Here is a 22,325-nt window from a genome sequence, read left to right as displayed (position 1 = left end):
GAACCCAAGGAGCTGGGTCTCCTTACGCATGCAAGCATTTGGTCAGCGCCCAGGGCCAGGCACGTGCCCTGGCGATTTGCATCCCTCCCTGACCCCGCACCCCTTTCCCAGTCCTCCCATCCCAGACACCCCCGCTGGGATGCGCACCGATGGGAGGCGTTCCTAATATCCAAGTCTGGGGGCGCCCAGCATCCTCGCACTTTCGCTCCTGCTGCCCACTGCCCTGCGCTGGCAGCCCTGTGGCCCCGGCGGGAGGTGCGGACCGCGCAGGGGCTGCGGCGGGCGGGGGCTGGGGGGAAAGGAGCGCGGCGCCTTTAAAGCGGGAGGCGCGGAGCCCCCGCCAGGAGGCGTGTCTGTCTCAGCGGCCGCCGCAGCTCCGGTCTCCGTCTCTGCCGCCGCCAACGCCGCCGTCACTCGCGCTCGGCGCCCGCCCGCGGCTGCGCTCCTCCGTCCCGGAGCCCGGGACTCCCCGCCGGACCTCCTCGGGCTGCTCCTCCCCAAGGACCACCCCCGCCCCCGCCCGCTCACCTCCCCCCGCCCCAGCCAGAGGTAAGCGCTCCCTCCGGGTGGGCTGCGATCGGGGCTGCCTCCCCAGGAGCACGTTCCCACGGGGACCGGAGGGACCGGGGTGGGCGAGCGACGCTTTCCGCCGGGAGGAGGACGACAGCGAGGAGCGGCGCGGGGAGCCCCGTGCGCCCCGGGCAGCCGCCAGCCTCATCGATCCGCTGCGAGTGGCTTTGTCCCGCCGGCTGCAGCCGATTCAGATTCCCGTCCGGGATGCAGCCGGCTCTGCTCCGCGCAGAATAAGGTCCTGAGCGGACGCGCTAGGAAGTGGCCTCCGCCGCCGGGACGCGCGCGCGAGGCGAAGAGACACCGATGGCGAGAAGCTGGGTCTGCCTGCGGGTCTGACCAACTCCCCAGCCTGCCTTCCATCCACCCGTGTTCCCAGGCTCCCAGCGACCAGGCTCCCCAGTTCCACAAGGAAAAGCAGGCATCCCCATTCACCGCTGCCGCTACTGCGAGCTTCTGGGAAACTCGCAGGGCGTCCCGCTAGGGTCAGGGGAGTAGTGTCTCACCAGGGTGGATGGTCAACCTCAAGAACTTTTAAAGGCACTCTCCCAGCCCCTGGTACTGTGGCCTTCCGGGAGCTCTTTACCAAACAAGGGACCCAACTGTGGTTCTTTATAAGGATTTCCAACTTAGGGAATAGGGGATATTAGAAAACTTCTCACTGCTGTACTTTTGGTAACAAACAGATTACCTCCTGTCGTTTCTTCATCTTCGTACTGTAAGTATTCTCTCAGCAGAAATTACCTTTCGGGTTCATTATGCTTTTCCGTTCACAAGAGGTGATTGATTCATTGATTGATTCATTTGAATTTTAGGGTTAGTATACTGGAATATATTTCAGTCTTGACTTGTCTAAGTTTATTACCTTACAACTTTTTTTTTTTTAATAGGAATCATTTTTGTCACCAGCAGGGCAGCTTCTAGAAGCCTTAGGAACGTCTTACTTAAACAAACAAACAAACACACATAAAAATGAGAGGTACCAAAGGAAGGTGATAGAGAATAAGTGGTGCCTAGAAGTCTTACCTGTTTGTTTTCTTCTATTTAAACCCATTGGAGATTGCACAGGCTGAAATTAAGAGAAAAAAAGGTTCCAGGGCCTGTAAATCTATTCCAATTTAGTTTCTTAATTAAGATATACTTCTTTATGGCATCACAAATTTAATTAAAACTCTAAATGCTATTAATCATCAATGCAGCAGAATGTTGGTAGAACAGTGGATGTGTTGAGAATCACAAGGGATTGCATAGCACAGCATTCAGAGTTAAGAAGAGGGAAGTGCAAGTATGCAACAGTATGGTTTTAACTGATATCAGATCCCACTTTGTTCTCTGGCACTTCTAGTATCATGGGTGAACAGGCTGTTTGTTTTAGCTTAGCTGCCATACAACAGGCCACATGCATGGAAGACTAGGTCAAGTGTTGCTATGAGATGAGGTTTCTTATGTGTCACATAATAGCAGGACTTATGTGACAAGTTTAGTGGAATTCTTACAAAGAATTCCAGGTGGACAATGTAAGTATAGATATGGGATGGAAGAACCTCTGAAACATCTTAGAAATTCAGGCTGTCCTGGGATTATGTATTTGCTGTTTCTTGCAAAAGGTATCTAAACATTGTGCTGTAAGGATTATCACACATTTGTCCATGCCCCAGCAGGTGGCAGCTAACTAGAATAAGATTCATTTTCACTGGGAGAATAGAAAAATAAAATTGATTCTCAAGTAATAGTGCCCCCAAATAAGAGGTCATTAGTGTCAGTAAGTATAAAAATACAGTGAAAGATGAAGCGAAGGGCTTTTTGTTGTTGCTGAAACAAGCTTTTGCATGAACATGATATGCATTTTGTTCTTTGGTAATTTATCATAGGCTTGATTTCTCTTCATGTCAGCATTCTGTATTTTTTTGAGCCTTACTTTTAGTCACAGCTCCTCTCTGTGTGTACATATATGTGTGCATTTGCCATTTGTCATCTCTGCTTTGACCTTGGAACCTACAGAGCTTTGGCTCCTGGAATAAAGGTTGCATATGGTTAAAGTGAGAAAAAGATGCAACCATGGAATAAGGTATATAAATTTTACTATTACAAAACATATAGGATCTCCTGACACTGAATAGTGTTTTTTATTTTTTATTTATTTATTTTTTATTTGTGAGAAAAAAAGCAAATCACAAAACTGACACAGTTTTAAAAAGATTTAAACCTGGTCAGTGAATACTATATAATGATTTTATCAATCCTTCATATAGCTTAAAACTGGGATGCATATTTTTAGTATTGAGGAGAAACTTGTAATTACTTCAAAATTGCCTTACTATAGTCATCTTTTACACCAAATCATTCTGTTCTAGTATTCAGAAGGTAATTTTGGGTTTTTTGTTGTTGTTGCTTTTGCCCTGGGAGTGAGTGATATTTAGTGAGAGAAAAAAAAAAAAAAAGAAAATTAATCTGATTACCCTTGTAACAGATGGAAATCTGCAGGTGGAGAATTCTAAAGCAATAACTAATTGCACATGTTAGAAATGTCTTTAGCCACTGGACATTGACAGCATGTTACTCAATATTCTGAATTCTTGGTGGTCTTTCAGGCTTTTTTTTTGTATTGTGAAATAAGTAGTTTAGTGTTCACGAGGGAACTCAGTTATTGTAAGTGGCTTTTGTGGTAGTATGCCCTGTAAGGGGATGGTTATTAGCACATCCTGGGTGTGCCAAGCAATCCCAGTAAGTCACACTGACATATACACACCACACAGTTGATAAAAAACCCTTTAGACAATGCGAGCAATGCCATAATTCAAATACACAGACTCTGTGTAGTAGAAATTTTCACATTGCTACTTCAAATGGTACATTACCCATTCAATGTACCACTTTCAATGTACTACTCCAGAATAGAATAAATCTATGTCTGGAGCGCTGTCCGCGGTCCTGAAGAAAGGTTGTCTCCTGCCTGCAGTTCAATTGGACAGGTGGAGTTGTTGTCTGTGGTGTTGAAATCTTTCAGATTCATTGATGGATGCAAATGAATGTAATTTAGCATATGTGCAAAATTGGCTCTTGGGGGACCAATTAATAGTAAAGAAATTATGATAGACTTTCAACTGTTTAATTTACTGTGTAAGAACTTCATGAATCTGGAAGCTTGATCTTTCACTTTTCCAACTAGACATCTAATAAATAATCCCACAAAACTGCATCTAGTTTAGAATGGTAGTTTTAAGCAGAGACATTACAACTGCAATGTCAATTGCCATTATGTTAACAGAATACACGAAAAACAAGTGCCATAGTACATTTGTTTCTCAAATTCCATTAAATGACAACTACACTGCAGAATTGCAGAATTTTGATTAGTCACAACATCCTATTTTCAGGTATTGAGTATAAATTATATTTGACAGATAAAAAATAAAAATATTTATTGTTTCCCCCACAGTCATTATTATCTCTGCTGGAATCAAAAAGAGAAAAGAATAAATAGAATGGAATAAATGAGATGGCAAATACAAGATAGAACATGTTGGACTGTACATGCCTACAAGAGACATTTTAAACATGGACTGAAGGAGTCGCTAGATACCCTTAGTTTTAGCACAAGGTGTTCCTTTTAAAGTGCTCAAATAGTCAAATTTTTTGATTGAACTGACTGCTACACTGCAGAACTAGCCATTCATGATACTTATTTTTGACACTGCAGTTATGCCTCCATTTTAAAAAATAAAATCAATGCTCACTTAATGCCTTTGCAAAATATAGGATTATTTTCAAAGAATCATTTTATAGTGTCATAAGAAAAAATATTGAATGAATTATTTTGGTGGATTGCAAACAGTTCATTGTTTTCTTGCTTTCTGGAGGAAAGATTACTCATATCACTATTTAAAAATTAGATATTTTTCAAATAAGGCATTTAATATTTTTTCATAAGGTTTAACCTAATGCCCTGTTAGTTGGTATGAAAAAGAGGTTAATTTTAAGATACAGGCTTAGCAGTTTGCCTCTTGTGCTTCTTGATCACTTAATAATAATATATAGCAATGTGTTTATTCCTATCCATCTTGCTTTCACTTACTAATGTAAAATATCAGGATTGGACATTTTTCATTTATATATGCATGGGAGAGAGCATATTAACTATTTCAACAGTAAAGTGTATTTCAATAGAAAATACAATTCTCTGTATTTTTTTTCTTTGATTAAATTACCACTTGTGAAAGCCAAGATAGTCACTGCCTGGGAACTCTTAATTATTCTAATCCCATATTCCACCTCTTAAATAAAATATTCCATTAAAAAAATAAACCTAAGAAGTTTGGGCAAAATTACTGAAGATTCTGAGTTGGCTGCACCAATTCACATTGTCTTTTTACATGTGCACAATTATTGTAGATGAGCTAAAAATGGGTGGGAAGATATGATTCTTTTATTTTAATCCAACATTCTCCCCCTTCCCCCCCCCCCCCCCCCAAAAAAAAAAAGGCCACTTGAAGAAACCTACTTTTATTCCTGGGTAGTAATCAAGAAATGTCCCACTAAAGTTTTTAATGATTATCTTCACATCTCCAATTGCACTCCGATCTCTATTCATTCCTGGACAAAATTTTAAAAGTATAACTCAGACCCTCTTTTCAACTTAAGCACAAATTACATTTGCAATAAATTCTTTTGTCTTACATCACTTCCTTTTTTTTTTTTTTTTTTTTTTTTTACAACTCCTAGGCAAAGTGACTTTGACTTAGCTTGTCCTGCCGTTTATTACAATTCGTCAATTGATTGCAAGAAGTCCACTTGCATATACTAGCCACTCTCTTGGCTAAGAGTCTCGAGTGAAAATAAAAACACTTCCTCCCCTTGTAAATAAATCCGACTTCATTCTTGTAACTTAAGGCAGCTGATCACCTCGGTTGCATAATAGATATGGGGAAGCTCGCTGGCAGGGAGCCTTAGGAGGCAAGCCGCTATCTCAATTTTTCTCACTTAATCTTGGCTTCCCTTCAGGAGCTGTGCAGCAGTGCAGTAGAATAGGGCCTGGCAAAACCTTTGAGAGCAAAGCGCCTTTTGTGCGGGAGGGAACTGGAGCTCAGCTACGGACGCCCCGGCCGTTTCCAAGGCTGGATTTCCTATTGATTTCCCCCCCTCCTTTGCTTCTCCAGGCTCGCGCAGCTGGACATTGTGGGCGTGCGTGCTGGATTTCTCTCTCTCTCGGATGCTCCCGGACTAACATGGATGTCCCGCCATCCCTTGCAGTGGAAGGTTGCTTCTTGGCGCAGTGAGTGGAGAACATGCAGCGATTGCTAATGGGCTTGGGAAGCGGAGACTCCTTCCCTCTCTCGGCGGTGACCATGCCTTGATCGCGCCTGCGGCCACCACCACTCCACACCACAGCCTCCTTCCTACCCGAACCGGGAGCCTCCCCGCTCCGCTAGATCCGGGAAGTGGGTGCCCCGCGCGTGGACACAGGAAACACCATGAAGATTATTCCTCCGATGCTAAGTCATCCAGTCTTCAGGCGCACCCTTAAACTCCTGCTCTGCTTCCTGTGCATCGGATATTCTCAAGGAACCACACATGTATTGAGATTTGGTAAGATTCCCGGTCTCTCGGTCTCTCTCCGGCTCTGGGTGTCTGGCTCGGAGGCAGGCGGCGGATGTAAACAGAGGGTTCGCACCGCGCAGCGGGGGGGCTCCCTCCATTCATTCCAACCTGTTCCACTGCTCCGTAGCCTCCTGGCTTTAAAGAAAACCCCTAGAGCCTTGGATTTCATGTCTTCCTCCATCTCCCCTTAAAAAAAAATGTAAACAGAGAAAAGCAAGCAGCTGGAGGTTGGATGGGTGTGTGTGTTTGGTGGTGGTCTCGGTCGCTGGGGACACAGCGCCTCGGAGCCACCTGCCCCCGCGGGGGGCCTCCGGGCTTGGCGGGAGGTGGGGTCCGCGCGCCCGGCCGGCCGAGCATCTCTCAGCTCCTCCGGCTGATGCTTTCACACTTGCTAACTCCTAACTCTGGCGAGTTGTGTTCCCAGCGCTTCTTCCTGGGACCAGGACAGGTCTGTACGTGAAGAGGCACTGGCCCCTTTGAATTCTTTTGTCATCCGAGAGAGATTTTTCCCCCCCTCCGGTTAATGTCACCCCTGTCCCAATCCCTGGTGCCTGTAGAGGGGCGCGAAGCCCTTAAAATATATCGTCGTTAAGGTTAAAGGCTCTACTTAGCTGGAGTGAAGTGGCGTCCTCAGACAAGGGCTTTGTTTGCTTTTAACTTGCGAGTCCTCCTCGGGAAGCTGCCACTCACACTGCTTGTCCTGGACTAGTCAGTGATGAACGGCGATGACTGGGGCGGAGGGGAGCTGTGTACAGGAGTCTAAATCTTTATTTCATGGTGGCATGATAAAGAGTCCGTCCAGCGAGCAGTTGTAGATTAGGGGAATCTATTGCTCTCCTGAGGAATTGGGGTTTCCTGAGAGCACAAAGGGAAGTCTGAATGTGAGACTTTAGTAGGAACAACTGGTCAGAAGGGTTGCTTGGAGGAAATGAAGTGTGGGCAAAGCTCAGCTGCTCTGGATGGCCGATGGAGTTTTAGCAGGAGCAGAACTAGTCGGAGAAAGTTCCCCTAAGGAGATGAGAGAGAGAGAGAAGAATGCCAACCCCATTAGGTAAATGCGTCCACCGTGGGCGCCTCCTTTGACAGTTCAAGTGGATTTAGACCAAAGTGTGCAGGAGACCATAAAATCCTGAGTATGTGCCTCTGAGATAAAAGCAGATACATTAAGTCATTCAATCACATTTAAATTGGAGTGATTGCCTGCATCTCCTGTTATGCCAACAGCATCCTCGCTTTCCTCTCCCCATGTGCTTTTTCTATAATGATAAAATTTATCATCTCTCTCAGGCTTTATGGAACCAGGGTAGGGATGTTTTTTTTTTTCAAATAGGGGAGTTCTACTTTTCTCTTCTCCCATCCAACACAAAGACCTGGAGTCCAGAAGGCTAGAATGAAGAAAAAAAAAGAAAAGAAAAAGAAGAAAAAGACAATGGGTTATGACTGGATTGTTACTGTAGTAGTTTTCCTTCTTTTTTCATGCCTTTAGATTGTACTTAAGCACGTTGCTGTTAGCAACAAGCATCCACTGAAATGCTTATTTCTTTGGACGAGATTAAACAGGTCCTTCTATCACTGGAAATGTGTCAGCTGTTCTGTTCCGAGCATGTTAGAGCTTACAGTATGGTAGTTTTGCCAATGTTTTGAGTAGTACAACCTACTTATTTGGAATATTGAGATCTCTTCTGAAGTGTGTTTGTGAATGAGTGTGCCTTAGTGTGTGTGCAGACTGGGTTGGGGGGAAAAAAGGAACCCTGGCAGCTGGAAAAATGAACCAGTACTCTAAAGATTTAATTATTGCTGTCCTGGTCTTGCAGCACAATATTTGCTGAATCATTAGATTGTTACATTCGCTGATCATTTCATATCTTCATATTAAAATCTTGGCGACTGTAGCAGAGTGTGTAGCAGCTTTCCAAAAGAGCTGACACACACAAAAATACATTTTCCTAGACCAATGCTTACTAAGAATCTCCTTAAAAAGTAAGGAAGGTAGGTAAAGACCTTCTCGCCAGTGCCTTGATACCCTAAACCTGTGGTCGGCAAACTGCGGCTCAAGAGCCACATGTGGCTCTTTGGCCCCTTAAGTGTGGCCCTTCCACAAAATACCATGGCTTGGGCAAGTCTCTTTTGAAGAAGTGGCGTTAGAAGAAGTTTAAGTTTTAAAAATTTGGCTCTCAAAGAAATTTCAATCGTTGTGCTGTTGATATTTGGCTCAGTTGACTAATGGGTTTGCCGACCACTGACCTAAACCAACAGCCCTGTTTCTAAAGAATCTGGTATTTTCTCCATCAACTTCAAACACCTTCCATGTGGAGGTCCATTTTCTCTGACTTCTGACCTGAGTTGGGGGGCAGGACTGTGTGCATTATAATCACTGGGACATTTATTTCACCGTTGAGGTTACTTTGATGCAATGGTGGGAGTTTCGTTTTCGTTTGGGGAAAACACGTTTTGTGTGGAGTGTATGGTTGGCTGAACACATACCTGCTGCTTTTGAGAAAGGCTATTTTATACTTGGGCTGGAAAAGTGAATCGGAGCCTCCTCCCTGGCCCTGTGCCTTGGAAGGGAAGAGGCTGGAGTTGCTCCTGGAGTAGCTGCCCCTAGACAGCCACTGGGTGTGGGTGAGACCCCTGACTCTGTGAGAAGGTGGTATCCAGCCCCTTCTTTCATCTCCCTCATCCACCCAGGTGTGGCTGGCAGGTGCCAACTACCTCCACCTCAGCAGTGCCATGGCAGTCACCATGCTCACCCACTCTATACGGTCTGTCCTTTATCCCACTCCCCGCCCAGCTTTCCCTATGTGCCCAGCCCAGGATACCTGGCAGAGTATCTCCAGTCTTCTCTCCTTAATCCCCACCTCTACCCCTTACCCCCAACACACTTTGGCACAGTGACTCCCCTCTGGTGCCCCCAAAACTTTCACTCACTTGTACCTATACCAGAGTGTCCCCTACTTCTTCCCCATTTCAACCTGCATGGCTCCACATAGGGCTGCACAGGGGGCCTACTTCCTCAGCTGCTTCTTAGGGAACTCCTGGGGGCTCCTGGGAGGCTTTAGGCAGCGTGGGGGTCAGCCCAGGGTCAGCTCCTCAGAAGGGGATGGGCAGGCTTCTCTCCTTGGATGTGGCAATTTCTGGGCTTCACCAGCGTGGCTTCTCCAGGGCGATAACCCAGCTTCTCCAGGGCGATAACTCCTAACCTTGTTAGGACACTGTGGATCTTGGACAGTTAGATAAGTCAATTCCCCTAAGGCTGGTCTGGTCAGACATTCTCCACCAATTTATGAGAGAGTGGAAGCTCTGGGATGCCCTCAGCCCAGCTTTGGAGCCCCAGTGTGCTATGTAAATGAGGCACCTTTGTTTATTGGAAGCTGCTCCCAGCCCTGCAGCTAGCCAGAGGGAGGCAGGATCCTCAATTGGGGGCATGGCCCCAATTCCACCACCTCCCAGTGAAAGTGGGTTCCGAGGGACTTCAAGATTTTTATTTTTAATTTTGTTATTTAGCCCCCTTCTCTTAGGTCTAAGGTGTAGGGAGGATTTGAAGCTGGTTCTCCATGGGATTCTGTGCAAGGCTAGCAGCCCTGCTTGGAGTTTAGGGACTCTGGCATTTGAATGCCAGGAGCAAAGACAGCAACCCAAACTTTCTCACAAACTCATGGGCAGTTTCTTCCAAGATAGTTCTTTCCAAGGAGCTGAGCATGTGGTGGGCTACTTCTTCCTTTTAGCTGTTTCAACCTGGCTTTCTCTTAAGCATGCCAGTAGGAAGCCTTTAATTAAAAGGTGTCCCAGGTGAGGCCCCTTCTCTCTCCCTCCCTCAGGCCCAGGGTTTATAGCCTCCTTCCCCTACATATACCCAAGATGAAGGCAGCCAGCTCAGGGAAAGCCCTGATACCAAAACCCAGGGCCTGAGAGGGAGCAGGAAGGGTTCCTGTGGAAATTCCCCTATTTTCTGGACATCCCATGTGATCCCAGATATAAATAATTAGTAGCAGATGTACTACAGCATGGAAGAGTGTGAATGAATTGACTTAGCTTAGGAGCCGCCACTCTCAACAAGTTCTTTGAAAGAGATTTTTCTTCCCTTGGGAGGGGAAGTGGGCAGGCGGGAGGAGTGGTCTTACATCTGGATCCAGGGAAAGTGGCTCTCTGGAGGCAGGGGTACTGCAGTCACAGCGGCCACAGCCTGAAACAGAGAAAGCCTGAACACCTGCTCAGCTGAGCTCCGGAAAGCAGGGGAGGGAAGTCTTTCCAAGAATCGAAAACACAACGGCCACAGTTAAAAAAAAAAAAAGATTTTTCACATAAGTTCTCACTTATTCTTAAAGCTTCAAAGAATAACTCTGATGTGATCCATCAAAGGAGGCACACTCATTTCAGAAAATGACATTGAAAAATGGTATTTTCGTCCTCCAGAAATAGCTCCCCTTTTCCAACCAGACACGTGGAGCTCTACACATTTTCTGGCTTTGTGAGGGGGTCTCTCAGCAGTGAGAATGGGTTTACGTGTCAGGAAACGTTTCTTCAGAAGACACCTTTGCTTTTCAGTTTAATGCAGGTGATCATTGCAGTGTGTTCATTCCCTGAATTCTCAAATGACGCTGTTTCAACATTTACTCAGCACAGGGAAGTTCGTGTGAATTGCCCCCATACAAAGGAGGAACTTGCCATGTGACAAACATGGGGTGTAGTATTCACCTTTAAATATAGTTTTGTCTATGATAACAATGACAACCTTGGATTTTCTTTTAATTTTCAGAATTTCTGTAATAAAAATGTGCTGTTCTGTAATAGATACTCTAGTGAGAGGAATTCATTTTCTCCTGTTGTTAGAATTTTACTGAGGTATTGTAGCACCAATTACATTTATTCCCTGGAAATCATCAGTGTCTATTTTTGCACACCAAGTAGAAAGCAGTTCACTGTCACTCAATGGTATACTTACGCCATTAATCCACTGCATCTGTACTGCCTGGGTTTGTAGGAGATACTAGGTTTTCCACAGTAGGATGGTCTGATGTATTGAAATAGAATGGTTTGCTTTGCATTTGACTGGTGAAGCTTTTATCCTCTATGCACTTTCAATTTTACCAGTTATTAAGGTAGTAGAAGTGCTTTAAATGAATCTTAAACCCTAAATCTTAGCATGAAAGGTAAGGTCAAAAGCTCCTGAATGGGAAGGAAGTAGGTGCACATCATCATTATTGACTGGTCTAGATTAAACACCGAAGGGGGAAATTTCAATCTGATAACGTCATAGGGCTTCCTGTTTTTCTTTGCTGCTTCTGCTGACAATTTTGTAAGGTAATTAAATTGGCTGATTGAAGTCACGGTGGTCATGGGGCGATAAAGACCATTTGGATTTAATGGAATTTAAAACAACAGAGCCCTGAACACAACTCTTACCGAACAAGAATTTTAATGGCCCATTCCGGGTGCTGACTAAATAGAACGCCCTTAACAAGTTTAATGGAAAGGGCAAGGCAGATTAGCACTATATAGTCTTTATGGTTGAAGATTGGGGAATTAAAATTATCTCTTTAAAAGACTCATTAGTGCGTTATCAAGATTTAATGTAGGTTAAATAAAATTTCTTTAGACCTTCATCTTATACTGTGAACCTAGGTTTAGGAACAAGTTTCAATAAGAAAATGATTCTCAGAGTTGACTTACATGTCTCTCTTATTTGAAAAACAAGACATTTAACATTCTCTAAGAGTATATAGAGTGTTGAGAATAACTATTGATGATGAATTCTTTCTTTTCTGTAACTTTTTGTAAAGAACCAATTTGACTTTTTAAAATTTCATTATTGGTAATTTTTTCTTATAAACAAAGCTTACCTGTAGTAGAGAAACTGCAGAGATAATAAGGAAATGTTCTATAGATTCAATAGTCATAGGTATTTGGTCTGTTTTATGTTGTCATCTTAATTTTGTTCTTTTTTCTTACTAAAACTTTTGCATTGAATGCTACCATACTTGGTGTATTCAGCTTACTTCTGCTCTCAGAAAAAAGGGCAGTTCCTTGCTTTACGTTGGGCCACTAAAGGACAATGCCAAGGTGAAAGTCAAGCTTCAGTCCCAGATGAGATTGTTCTCTGCAACTGTTTCTTGTCTTGTGGGATTCTCTACTCAAAATTGCCAGATCCTTTGACTATTCAAGAAAAACCCCAAACCCAAGTTTTTATGTAAAAATCCCCCAAATTTTAATTGCACATAATTGTAAAAACTGCTTAAAAAATTCAGGGTTGCCCCAAACTAGAGCACTCAGCTATCTGGTTGGATGTGGTCACCCCTCTCCAAGGTCACCAGTTCTCACCCTCCATCCCATCCCACATTCCACAGGTTCTCTAAAACACATGATTTCCTCAATTCTTATTGATCCCCAAACAAATAAGGCTTATTTATCTCTTGCCTCACACCTTTAGGGCAAAACACTTTATGTTGCATTATTTTTAAAGTGACAAAATTAGCTAATCGGATAAAACCAATGTGAGTGGGACATTAAAGAAGACCCTCAAAATCTTTCTGCAGGATTTGTCTTTCATTTTGTTTTTATATTAGACCTTGGAGGTTCCTCTCCATTCACAGCTGCACTCACATGTAGAATTTGTCTATAGATTGATTTAAACCCTTTCTTTCCTTAACTAAAAACAACTTCTTTTCTACATTTAGTAGAGAGCTGGGTCACTAAACTACAGAGCTATGTGTAAAGCTATGAAAAGATCTAGGAAATTGTGACTTTCAGATATTTTCCCAACTGGTACATGTAATTTTGTCTTTCCTTTTGGTTAAGCATTTGCCCTGTTCCATGGCCTTTGTTTAAGACAAGCATATTCTGTAAGGGAGAGCACTGTAAAGTTAGGATGAGTTTATTAGATCAATTGATTCTGTCTGTAACAGAGATGCTCAGATACAAAAGAAAATATCAGATGCCCAAGGGAGTACTGAGTGATTAGCACTGATTTGAAGGGGGAGGCTGAGAATAAAAGAGAGAAGCCATTTAATACAGTCTTTTCTGGATTTACTGCCAGACATCATAATGCTTTATAAATTGATCTTTTTGCTTGAATTAGTCCAAATCTTTGAGCATATATGATTATCTTAAATAAGATGTCAGTGATATTTTTACATTGTTATTGATCTATCTCCTCCCAATCAAAAGGATTTTTAAATGCTTTTCACACTCTTTTAAAACAATACCAGTAAGTTACTTGTCTGTCAGTGAGCAAGTGTTTGGAAGGTGTTGCCTCTAATTCCCATTTCTGTCCCTAGCCCTGAGTCATTCACCTGTCACAATGAGAATATTGGTCAGCCCGAATGATCTAACAAGCAAAGCAAACGCTAAAGAAATATTCTGCCTTAATATAGTCTTAGGCATGTACTCTGTTTTGTGTTGTCTTTTTAATCCTGCCCCTTCCCATTTTTAAAAATTAATTGAAAACTCTGTATTCAGTTCACAGCTTTCAGTGTATTCAGGTCCCTCTTTGCCCAGAAGAAATGAAATGAAAGCTCTCCTAAGATGAAGGAAAACCATAGACTTCTCTATTACCTAAGCCAAAGGGCACTGTAGAGATCATCAAGTCTAATATCCTGAGTTTAGAAATGAATTGCCAAGGACATTTAAGTAGCTTGTTCTTAAGGTCATTGCTAGTTAGTGTCATATTTTTAGTTCAAAACATGAATGTTCTGTCAGCTTAGTGATATTTTTTTTTGGTGAATTATATCATTTTCCCAGAGTACCTTTGACTCTGTGCTTTGCATCAATTTTAGGAAGAGCTGGTGGCTCCTCTAGATGTTTGTCTACTTTGTTTCCACCTTCTCTTTCATAGAACAGCATCCCATAGATTATCCATTTTCTCTCTTTTTCTCTTCTTTCTTTAATTCTCTCCCTCCCACTCTCCCATGCTGCATAGGCATTCTTTCTTCCTGTGTCCAAAGCTTTCATCATATTCATTCATTCAACAAATAATAATTGAATATATATTATGTGTCAGGTAAATAGAATTCGAAGACTTAGCTTTTCACCTCAAGGAGTTTGTAAATATAACTAAAAACAAAGACATATACATTTTAAAGTATTAAGTGGTATAGAAAATATCTATAATAGTTGTATAATGGAAAATATTGTGAGCTTGCATTTTTACAGGGAAAATGACTCTGTGAAAGGGAAGGGGAGAAAGAATGATTCATCAGAGAGAGAAAAGGAAATTAAGAAAGTGAGCTTTGGGACAGGGAATAGACCAGCCCTGTCAGAGAATAGATAAGACCTTGCTTTTTCAGAGCTTGGATATTTAGGTTACAGGATTTGGACACCTGTGTGTAGGCTCTGGAAAGCTATTGGAGGTAAAAAGATGGACTTGACTTGGTATTTAACAAGCAGTCAAGTGGTTTCTTAGTTTGCTGCTTGAATTTTATGAAGAATAACTGGGTCTCTTTTCTCTGTCTTACTGAAATGAAAGCAAAGGACCCATTCTTGTCTAGGATCTTGGTATAGGATCACAGATGCTTCTTAAGTGAATTTGTGAAAGGAAATAAAGGTATAATTTTCTAAACATATGGCTAAAGGAAATGGTTAAATAGGGATTTTTTTTCCAGTTAATCATAAGGATAATTTTATATTTGGAATTTTTTTTAACATTTTCAAAACTTCAGAATATGGAATTTATAAGGAAAATTTCCTGGATGTTGAGGATATTGAGGTTTTGGATCAATGATTGCCAACTGTCAGGAGTAGGATGAAGGAGAGGAAGTTTCAAGGTTTTCTTGGTAATCTAAAGGAGGAATGCACTAAATGCAGATTGAAAAATACTCTCTATTGTAAATCGTATTTGTGTGTGTGTGTTACTGGAAGCAGTTCTGCACTGTGGTAGAGATGATGTTGGAGTATTTGAAGACAGAGCTGAGTTCCTACTTCTGGTGGGTGAAGGCAGAACAGTGTTCCATTAAGTCATCTTTTCCTGAGGATTCTGGGTTGATCCCTCAGGGAAGCGTTCTTAGAGACTAGGGGTAATTTTCCAATCACTCATCCTAGCTTGTTCTCTAAAATGCATCTCTCTTCTTTTTAAAAAAAATATATTTTATTGATTTTTCACAGAGAGGAAGGGAGAAGAATAGATAGATAGAAACATCATCGATGAGAGAGAATCATTGACCAGCTGCCTCCTGCACACCCCCAACCGGGCATGTGCCCACAATCAATTTACATGCCCTTGACCCGAATCGAACCTGGGATCTTTCAGTCTGCAGGCCAACACTCTTCCTTTTTGTTCAATATGTCAACTGTTCATTAAAATCTAATTCTGGTTTTGCTTCCTTCAAAATCTCTGTTTTAAGTAGGGATTCTATAGACTAGATTCAAACATTGGCCAGAAAATTTGATTATGTTGATGGTTTTCAAATCTTGTTTCACTCCGAATGGAAGAAGCCTTACATAATTTAAATTCCTAGATCCCAAATCTGGAGATTCTGTGGTTTAAAATGTGTCATTTTTTACAATTCCATAGTTTCACAACTGCATAGTCATAATACCTTTAGTTTTTAAGGAAACTCTTAAGTAATGTACTTAAAAGAAACAGAAGAGAATTCCTAGTTATATTGAGTCAATCACTGAGCTTGATAATTCTAAGGAATTTTTTAGCTTAAAATATTTATAGTCTCTCTTTACAAGAAATGTTTTTATTGATTTCAGAGAGGAAAGGAGGAGATAGAGAGAAAAGAAAAAGGGAGATAGAATCATTGATTGGCTGCCTTCTGCATGCCTCACAAGGGGGATCAATCCTGCAACTCTGGTATGTGCCCCGATTGGGAATCAAACTCTGACTTCCTGGTTCATGGGATGCTTATCCCCTGAGCCATACCAGCATGGCAGTTCCTCTCTTTGTTTTTTCTTTTTTAAATGTATTTTTATTGATTTCAGAGAGGAAGAAAGAGGGAGAGAGAAAGAGAGAGAGAGAGACATTAATGATGAGAGAGAACCATTGATTGGCTGCCTCCTGCACACACCCCACCAGGGACAGAACCTACAACCTGGTCATGTGCCCTGATTAGGAATCTAACCATGACCTTCTGTTCATAGGTCAATGTTCAACCCCTGAGCTGCACCAGCCTGACAGTTCCTCTTAATGGGCTTGTGCATAAGCTTTATGAATAGGCTATTGATAATTATGACTAGGCTATGAAAAACAATAAGTGACTTTTGAGATAAGGGTTGTTGTTTTGATATTTTTTCATCCCTGACAGAACACACACAGTGTTGGGCTGTCAGCATACCAAAGGGCTGACTGATTCTTTAAAACTTAAGAATTTAGAATATTCATACTCATGCAGCCAACCCCACAGCCCAAAGGGATCTTAAACAGGTGTTGTTTTACAAATAATGTCTAAGATGATATATGGTTGTGGGACCTTTTCCTCTCAACCTCCTACTAAAGGAGCCCCTAATAGATCATTTAAAATTGTTGTTGTCTCCAAATCTATCAGAAACAAATTCCAGAAGACATTTGCTCTAACTGAGAACACCTAACTTACTGTATTTTTTGGACCATAAGACGCACTTTTTTCCCCCCAGAAGTGGGGGGAAAAAGTCCCTGCATCTTATGGTCCAAATATAGCCTACACATATACTTTAAAAAAAAAGTTTTTTTACTTGCCCGGCTCTCTGTGGTCTCTGTGTGCTTGCCCGGCTCTAAAATGGTTCTAAATGCTGCTGTTTACTTTACAGGGTTGATAACATGTGTTTATGACTGTGATGTTGAGTTTTAATGCACATAAAATATTTTAGGACACTATTTGTTTCAGAATCTTTTTTTCTTCATTTCCCTTCTCTAAAAACTGGTGCATCTTATGGTCCGGAGCGTCTTATGGTCCGAAAAATACAGTAGTTGGCTTGCATACATGAAGATGGTCCAGAATCTAGGCTGAAAGCAGAGCCCAGCCTAGGTAGAAACATCTTGGACAAAACCATGCTCACCCCTGCCCCAGCCCCAATGCTCTGATTATACTCTGCATTATCGTTAGATCGTGGTGCCAAGAGTTGAAATCTGGACACAGCCTTTGGAATGAAACCAGAATGCTCTTATATATTTGTTTCAGGTGGGCATTGTCAATAATTATATATACTGCTTTAAAACTGATAATATCTTTGTCAAATTTATTGGTAACTGTTTTCAATACTTATTGCCTACTAGATAAGATATCAGTTTATTAAGTACATTTTTATAACTTCCCATCTGGAGGACTTCATACAAAATTATGTATAGGAAATGCCTAATTCCTGGCAGAATTTAAAAGTAGCGCAATTATAGCCGAAACTGGCTTGGCTCAGTGGATAGAGCGTCGGTCTGCGTACTGAAAGTTCCCAGGTTCAATTCCGGTCAACAGCATGTTGCGGGCACATCCCCGGTAGGGGGTGTGCAGGAGGCAGCTAATCAATGATTCTCTCTCATCGATGTTTCTGGCTCTCTATCCCTCTCTCTTCCTCTCTGTAAGAAATCAATAAAATATATATATTTTTTAAAAAAGTAGCACAATTATAGATTGGTTAGAGATTTTAAAGTTGTAAATAACCACATTTTGATATAATTTCAAGAGAAATATTGAAGAAACGGATCATGTTAACTTTACCATTCCTTGTTAACTTTACCATACCAACTTTTCTTATTTGGAATCAACTATATTTAAAAATATGTGCTTAAATTTTGTCAGTTCTTTTAATTAAAACAGTTCAGAGGGGGAAATAACAACTGAGAACATGTTACTGTATAATTTAAAAAAGTATATCTGTTGGCATGCAGTCCTCTGGAAGACAAATATGAAAAAAAACCTTTTTTATGGCATGAATTTCACAGTAGTTTTTATTCATATATATTTATCCAATTATAGTTCTAGAAGTGCTATGCCTGTAACCTTACCATTTGTGTAGAATAATTTTTATATAGGCTATGAAAAAATATTCACAATAGGAATAAAAATTAATAAATTTATATTTATTCAAGAAGGCACATTTATTGTCTTTGGTAGGAGTTTCTGACTTTACTAAATTTGATGGCCCCAAGTAAATGGTAATGAAAGTGAATTTCTCAAAGTACTTTGAATTTCATATATCTTTTATTTCCTAGCAGGTAGCCAGAATACATCAGCATTTTTAATATAAACAAGAACAGAATCTTAGCTAAGATTTCAAAGTACCATAGTGAACTGCGGAGAGGATTTTAGCCTCAATTTTTTAAAAAAAATATTCTACTGTGTATAAGGCCACTAACACTTGAACCAAAAAAATAACTATGTATTAAGAAAATGTCCCATTTAGTATAAGTTACCTCTCTTTTGGTATTATTTATCAAGAAAGAGAGATAGGCTAAATTTGTTCACCAGAAAATAAAGTAATGTAAGGAGAATGCTGAGAACTTCTTATCAATTTTAACTCAAGTTTTTATTTAAATTGACATTCAATTTACCAAATATTTATCCAGCATTGGTATTTAGTTTAGTTCTTTGATTATTGACATTATACGATCATTGGAATTCAAGATATAAATAATTAAAACTTTAGTAAATATGAAAACTTCCATAATATATGTTTGATTGTTTTTCCCCTAATAGGCAATAATCTATGTGTTTTTTAATTCGATACTTTTGGTTCCTTTTCAATATTTTATTTTAAAACCTTCCTTATTAACTTTTACTGTAATATCATAAATTGACATTCAGTTAGACATAACTTATTAAAATGTATTGTATGTGTAGATGGAGAGAGGAGGTGGGTGGGAGTGGGCACATCTGAATTACTTGAAGTGTTTGAGTGCTCTGTTGGTTAGGGTATAGATTTGGTGACACCACAGAACCTCCCTTGTCCCCTCCAAATCCAAAAACAAAAGATAGGTGTTCACTTTTCTCTGGAATACAAGTCTTGGGCAGTTAATAGATGGGACAGTGGATCTGCAGCCTTCTAGGGTCCATGTTTCCAAAATCTCTATTCTGGCACCTGGAATAGCCTTTCTTGTGGTCTGTAATGGAGATCTAATGATCTCTTACACCTTCCCAACAGTAGGATGAACAAACACATCCTGGATGTTTCACATACCATTTTACCTCACATCCCATTGGTAGGAACTTACTTAGTCTCATGGCTTTACCTGGGTGAATGGCAGGTGGGAATTAGAGTCCTCTTACAGAAAACACCCAGCAGAAAATCTCTGCATCTATTCCCATAGAAGACAAGGAGAAGGACCACTGGTAGTCTCCAACACAGGCATCCAAGTAAACATTCTAGAAAGAAGCTCTATAGAGTGTTTAATTTCATTTTTGTGGTCATGAAGGAATGCTTTGTAACATTTGAAATATATGAAGAAGTGTGAAAGAGAAAATAAAACCTGTCCCAATTATGGCTTTCAGCCCAAACTACTGTTATCATTTTATTTCTATTTGCTAGCTTTTCAAAATTAAAGCAAAACAAAAATATTTTGGTTGATTATAAGCGTAATGACTATTAATTGCAGAAAATGGAAAATATATAGAAAAATTACGAAGAAAATAAATATCACCCATAACCTCCCCATAAGTGACATGTTGTTCTTGAATCTTACTATATATGTTTTCAATTTTTTCACTTAATACTGTATTGTGAATATTTTTCCTGTAATCAAGTATTTTTGTGTAGCAGTTGCTGACTTTTTCTTATGTAGCTGTTTCTCATTTATTAGCCAGTTCTTTTATTACAGGGCCATGAGCATGAATGTACCTGAGTTTGAACTTGAATCACTTGCCTTTTGAGCTTTATGATTGAGACATGCTGCTGCATCTTTCTAAGTTTTTACGTACCTGTAAAATGGCAATGGTAACATTATCCAGCCCAGTTATTCTTGGAATTAAAAGAGAAAACATATGTAGTACTTAGTGAAGTGCCTAGGTTATAAGAACCTAAAAAGTGTTAACATAATCTATGAATCAGTTAACCACTTAATGATTTTTCCCTTCACAAAAAAATGCTTGATTTCTATAATTGGTTCAGGCTCACTTAGGTCTTGTTTTGTTCTCACAAATGTGGTTGGACCCTCACCCAAGTCCTATGAGGTACTTCAGGCCATGGGATGCCCTTTAAGAATACAAGGGCCCAGATGATCAACCAGGACTCCATAGACTTCTAGACAGGTGCATGAATGGCACATTATTTCTGTGCAGTTGCAGGCCTGGCCCTCCCTGTCTGCTTCCAAGAATGAGGATGGCTCTTCAGTGCACGTTTATGTGTGTATTTTCTATTAGCTTGGGCTTTTGTGGCTTGCGATGTGGTTTCACAGAAGTCCTTTCTTTGCTTTCTGATTTGCTGAGGAAATTCCAGGTGTTTTACTTGCTAATCACATTATCATCCCTGATGCTTAATTATTTTCTGTGGGGAAATAGAATTGTTTGGGGCTTTCAGGAAATTAAATTGAACTTCAAAAGCCTCTTCCACATAACAATTAACATTTGGAAATTGGTAATTCCTCTGGGTTTGTTGCTAGCTTACTTTACCCAGGTTTTTCTTTAAAGGGCATACTCTTCAATAGTAGATTTATTTGTTTTATTTATTTGAGATCATATTAAACACACACACACACACACACACACACACACACACACACACACACACATACAATCTGACACATTAAGGCTTCATAAATGCCTAGGAAAAATGGTATGAGAATGTGTGGCTGGAGCCTTTGAGGCAGACTGAGGCTGTGATCTCAGGATGGGAAATCAGAGGTGCTCTCCTGGGTTCTGTATCTGAGAGCAGCTTGGGAGAGGTACCTCTTGTCCCACTCAGAGAGTGGAAAGTGATTTCAACGTTAGCACAGCAAAATGCCTGAGAGCAATTTACACTCTGTTAGAATGCGAACTTCCACAACTGGTAGACACTACCCCATCCTCTAATAGAGTCTATACAACCTCAGCACAAATACTTTTAGTTCCATTTTAATAAGACAGAGATACTATGTGTTGCCACTCCATGCCCCCCCTAAACACCCCTCCTCTGGTTACCATGATGTGTTCTTCTTAACCTTTTAGATTGCTTTTAAGGTCAGTATTTTTTGATTTGCCAGCACATGGATACAGCCACAGTTGAATCTTAAAATTTAATCACTTCTCCTTCCCCTAAGAGGATGGGGGTGCAGAATTCTCTTTGGAACACTGCCATGTATTTTCTTAGAGAAGAGTTTATGTTGTGAGAAACACAACCTATTATAGCCAGGAGCCCAATTCCAGACTGATCTGGAAAAGGCATGGTTGGAAAGATCAGTATCCCAGAACCAGTTTCACCACGTATGGGGTGTGTGATCTAAAGCAAGTTATTCAATCTTCTAGTCTCATTTTTTTTTTTACTTAAGGATACGAGTCCCTCAGGTATACAGTTGTTTGTGGGACTAAATGAAATAAAATCCTTACACTTAGAAAGCATCCAAAAGCATCCCTCCCCTTTTTATTATCCTGAAACGTTGAATGTGGAAGAGCTGTTGAACAATAGGCTAGCTCTATAGTCTACAACTGCCTGTCTGTCAAACGCAATTTGTATGTGTTTATTGACTATTAGCTGCAGCTTTTGTGCAGCTGAGATACAAATTCAGCCCTAGGCTTTTATCCCCAGATCTGAGAGGAGGAAGGCAGGCACCGGTAATTATAGCGGTGGGGATGAGTTGCAGCTGAATAGCATAGCATGGGAGGTTTTTCTCTGCTGCTTGACTTGGGTTTTGCTATAGCGATCTGGGACGATCGCTATGTTTTTACAATATTTTTGCAAGTATTTGTATTTCTATCATCCAGCCCAACATAATCTTACAATCTCCATAGACAAGCAAGAAATCTTTTATTGCTCTCTGGCAGCACATTAAAGGGCCTGTTTTTATGAAGTGGTCTGTGCCGAGTGTAACAGTCCTTTTATGGCTGGTACTAGAGTATACATGGAGGTGTGAGAGGAAGGGTAGTTTTTTCCACTGATGTTTGTATCATTTTTTTTAACCTTTATTGTTGAGAGTATGATAGATGTCCTCCTGTCTTTTTTCTCCCCATTGCTCCCCTCCACTCGGTTCCCACCCGCCCCAGGCCTTTACCACCCTATTGTCTGTGTCTATAGGTACTGCATATATTTAGGGTCAAGTTTCATGATTCAAAACACTACTCTGC

At 41.0% G+C, this 22,325-nt stretch overlaps 1 protein-coding gene across 7 annotated transcripts in view; it reads left to right on the top strand.

Moving 5' to 3' along the window:
- The first annotated feature begins 307 nt into the window (after positions 1-307).
- GRIK2 (glutamate ionotropic receptor kainate type subunit 2) overlaps positions 308-22,325 on the top strand; it is a 534,217-nt gene continuing 512,199 nt past the window's right edge. For 2 of the 7 annotated variants that reach the window (XM_036414149.2, XM_036414150.2), the window contains exons 1-2: positions 791-1,288; positions 5,727-6,156. In XM_036414149.2, the coding sequence (XP_036270042.1) occupies positions 6,042-6,156 (115 nt within the window). In that variant the 5' untranslated portion in view covers positions 791-1,288; positions 5,727-6,041. Of the gene's footprint in view, positions 550-790; positions 1,289-5,553; positions 6,157-22,325 lie in introns of those variants that run through there. The other 5 variants (XM_036414151.2, XM_036414152.2, XM_036414148.2 and 2 more) reach the window with 4 other exon arrangements.

Source organism: Pipistrellus kuhlii, unplaced genomic scaffold (assembly GCF_014108245.1).
Source record: "Pipistrellus kuhlii isolate mPipKuh1 unplaced genomic scaffold, mPipKuh1.p scaffold_m20_p_5, whole genome shotgun sequence".
NCBI lineage: Eukaryota > Metazoa > Chordata > Mammalia > Chiroptera > Vespertilionidae > Pipistrellus > Pipistrellus kuhlii.
Note: the sequence above shows the minus strand (reverse complement) of the source record. Positions and strands in the feature narration are given on the sequence as shown.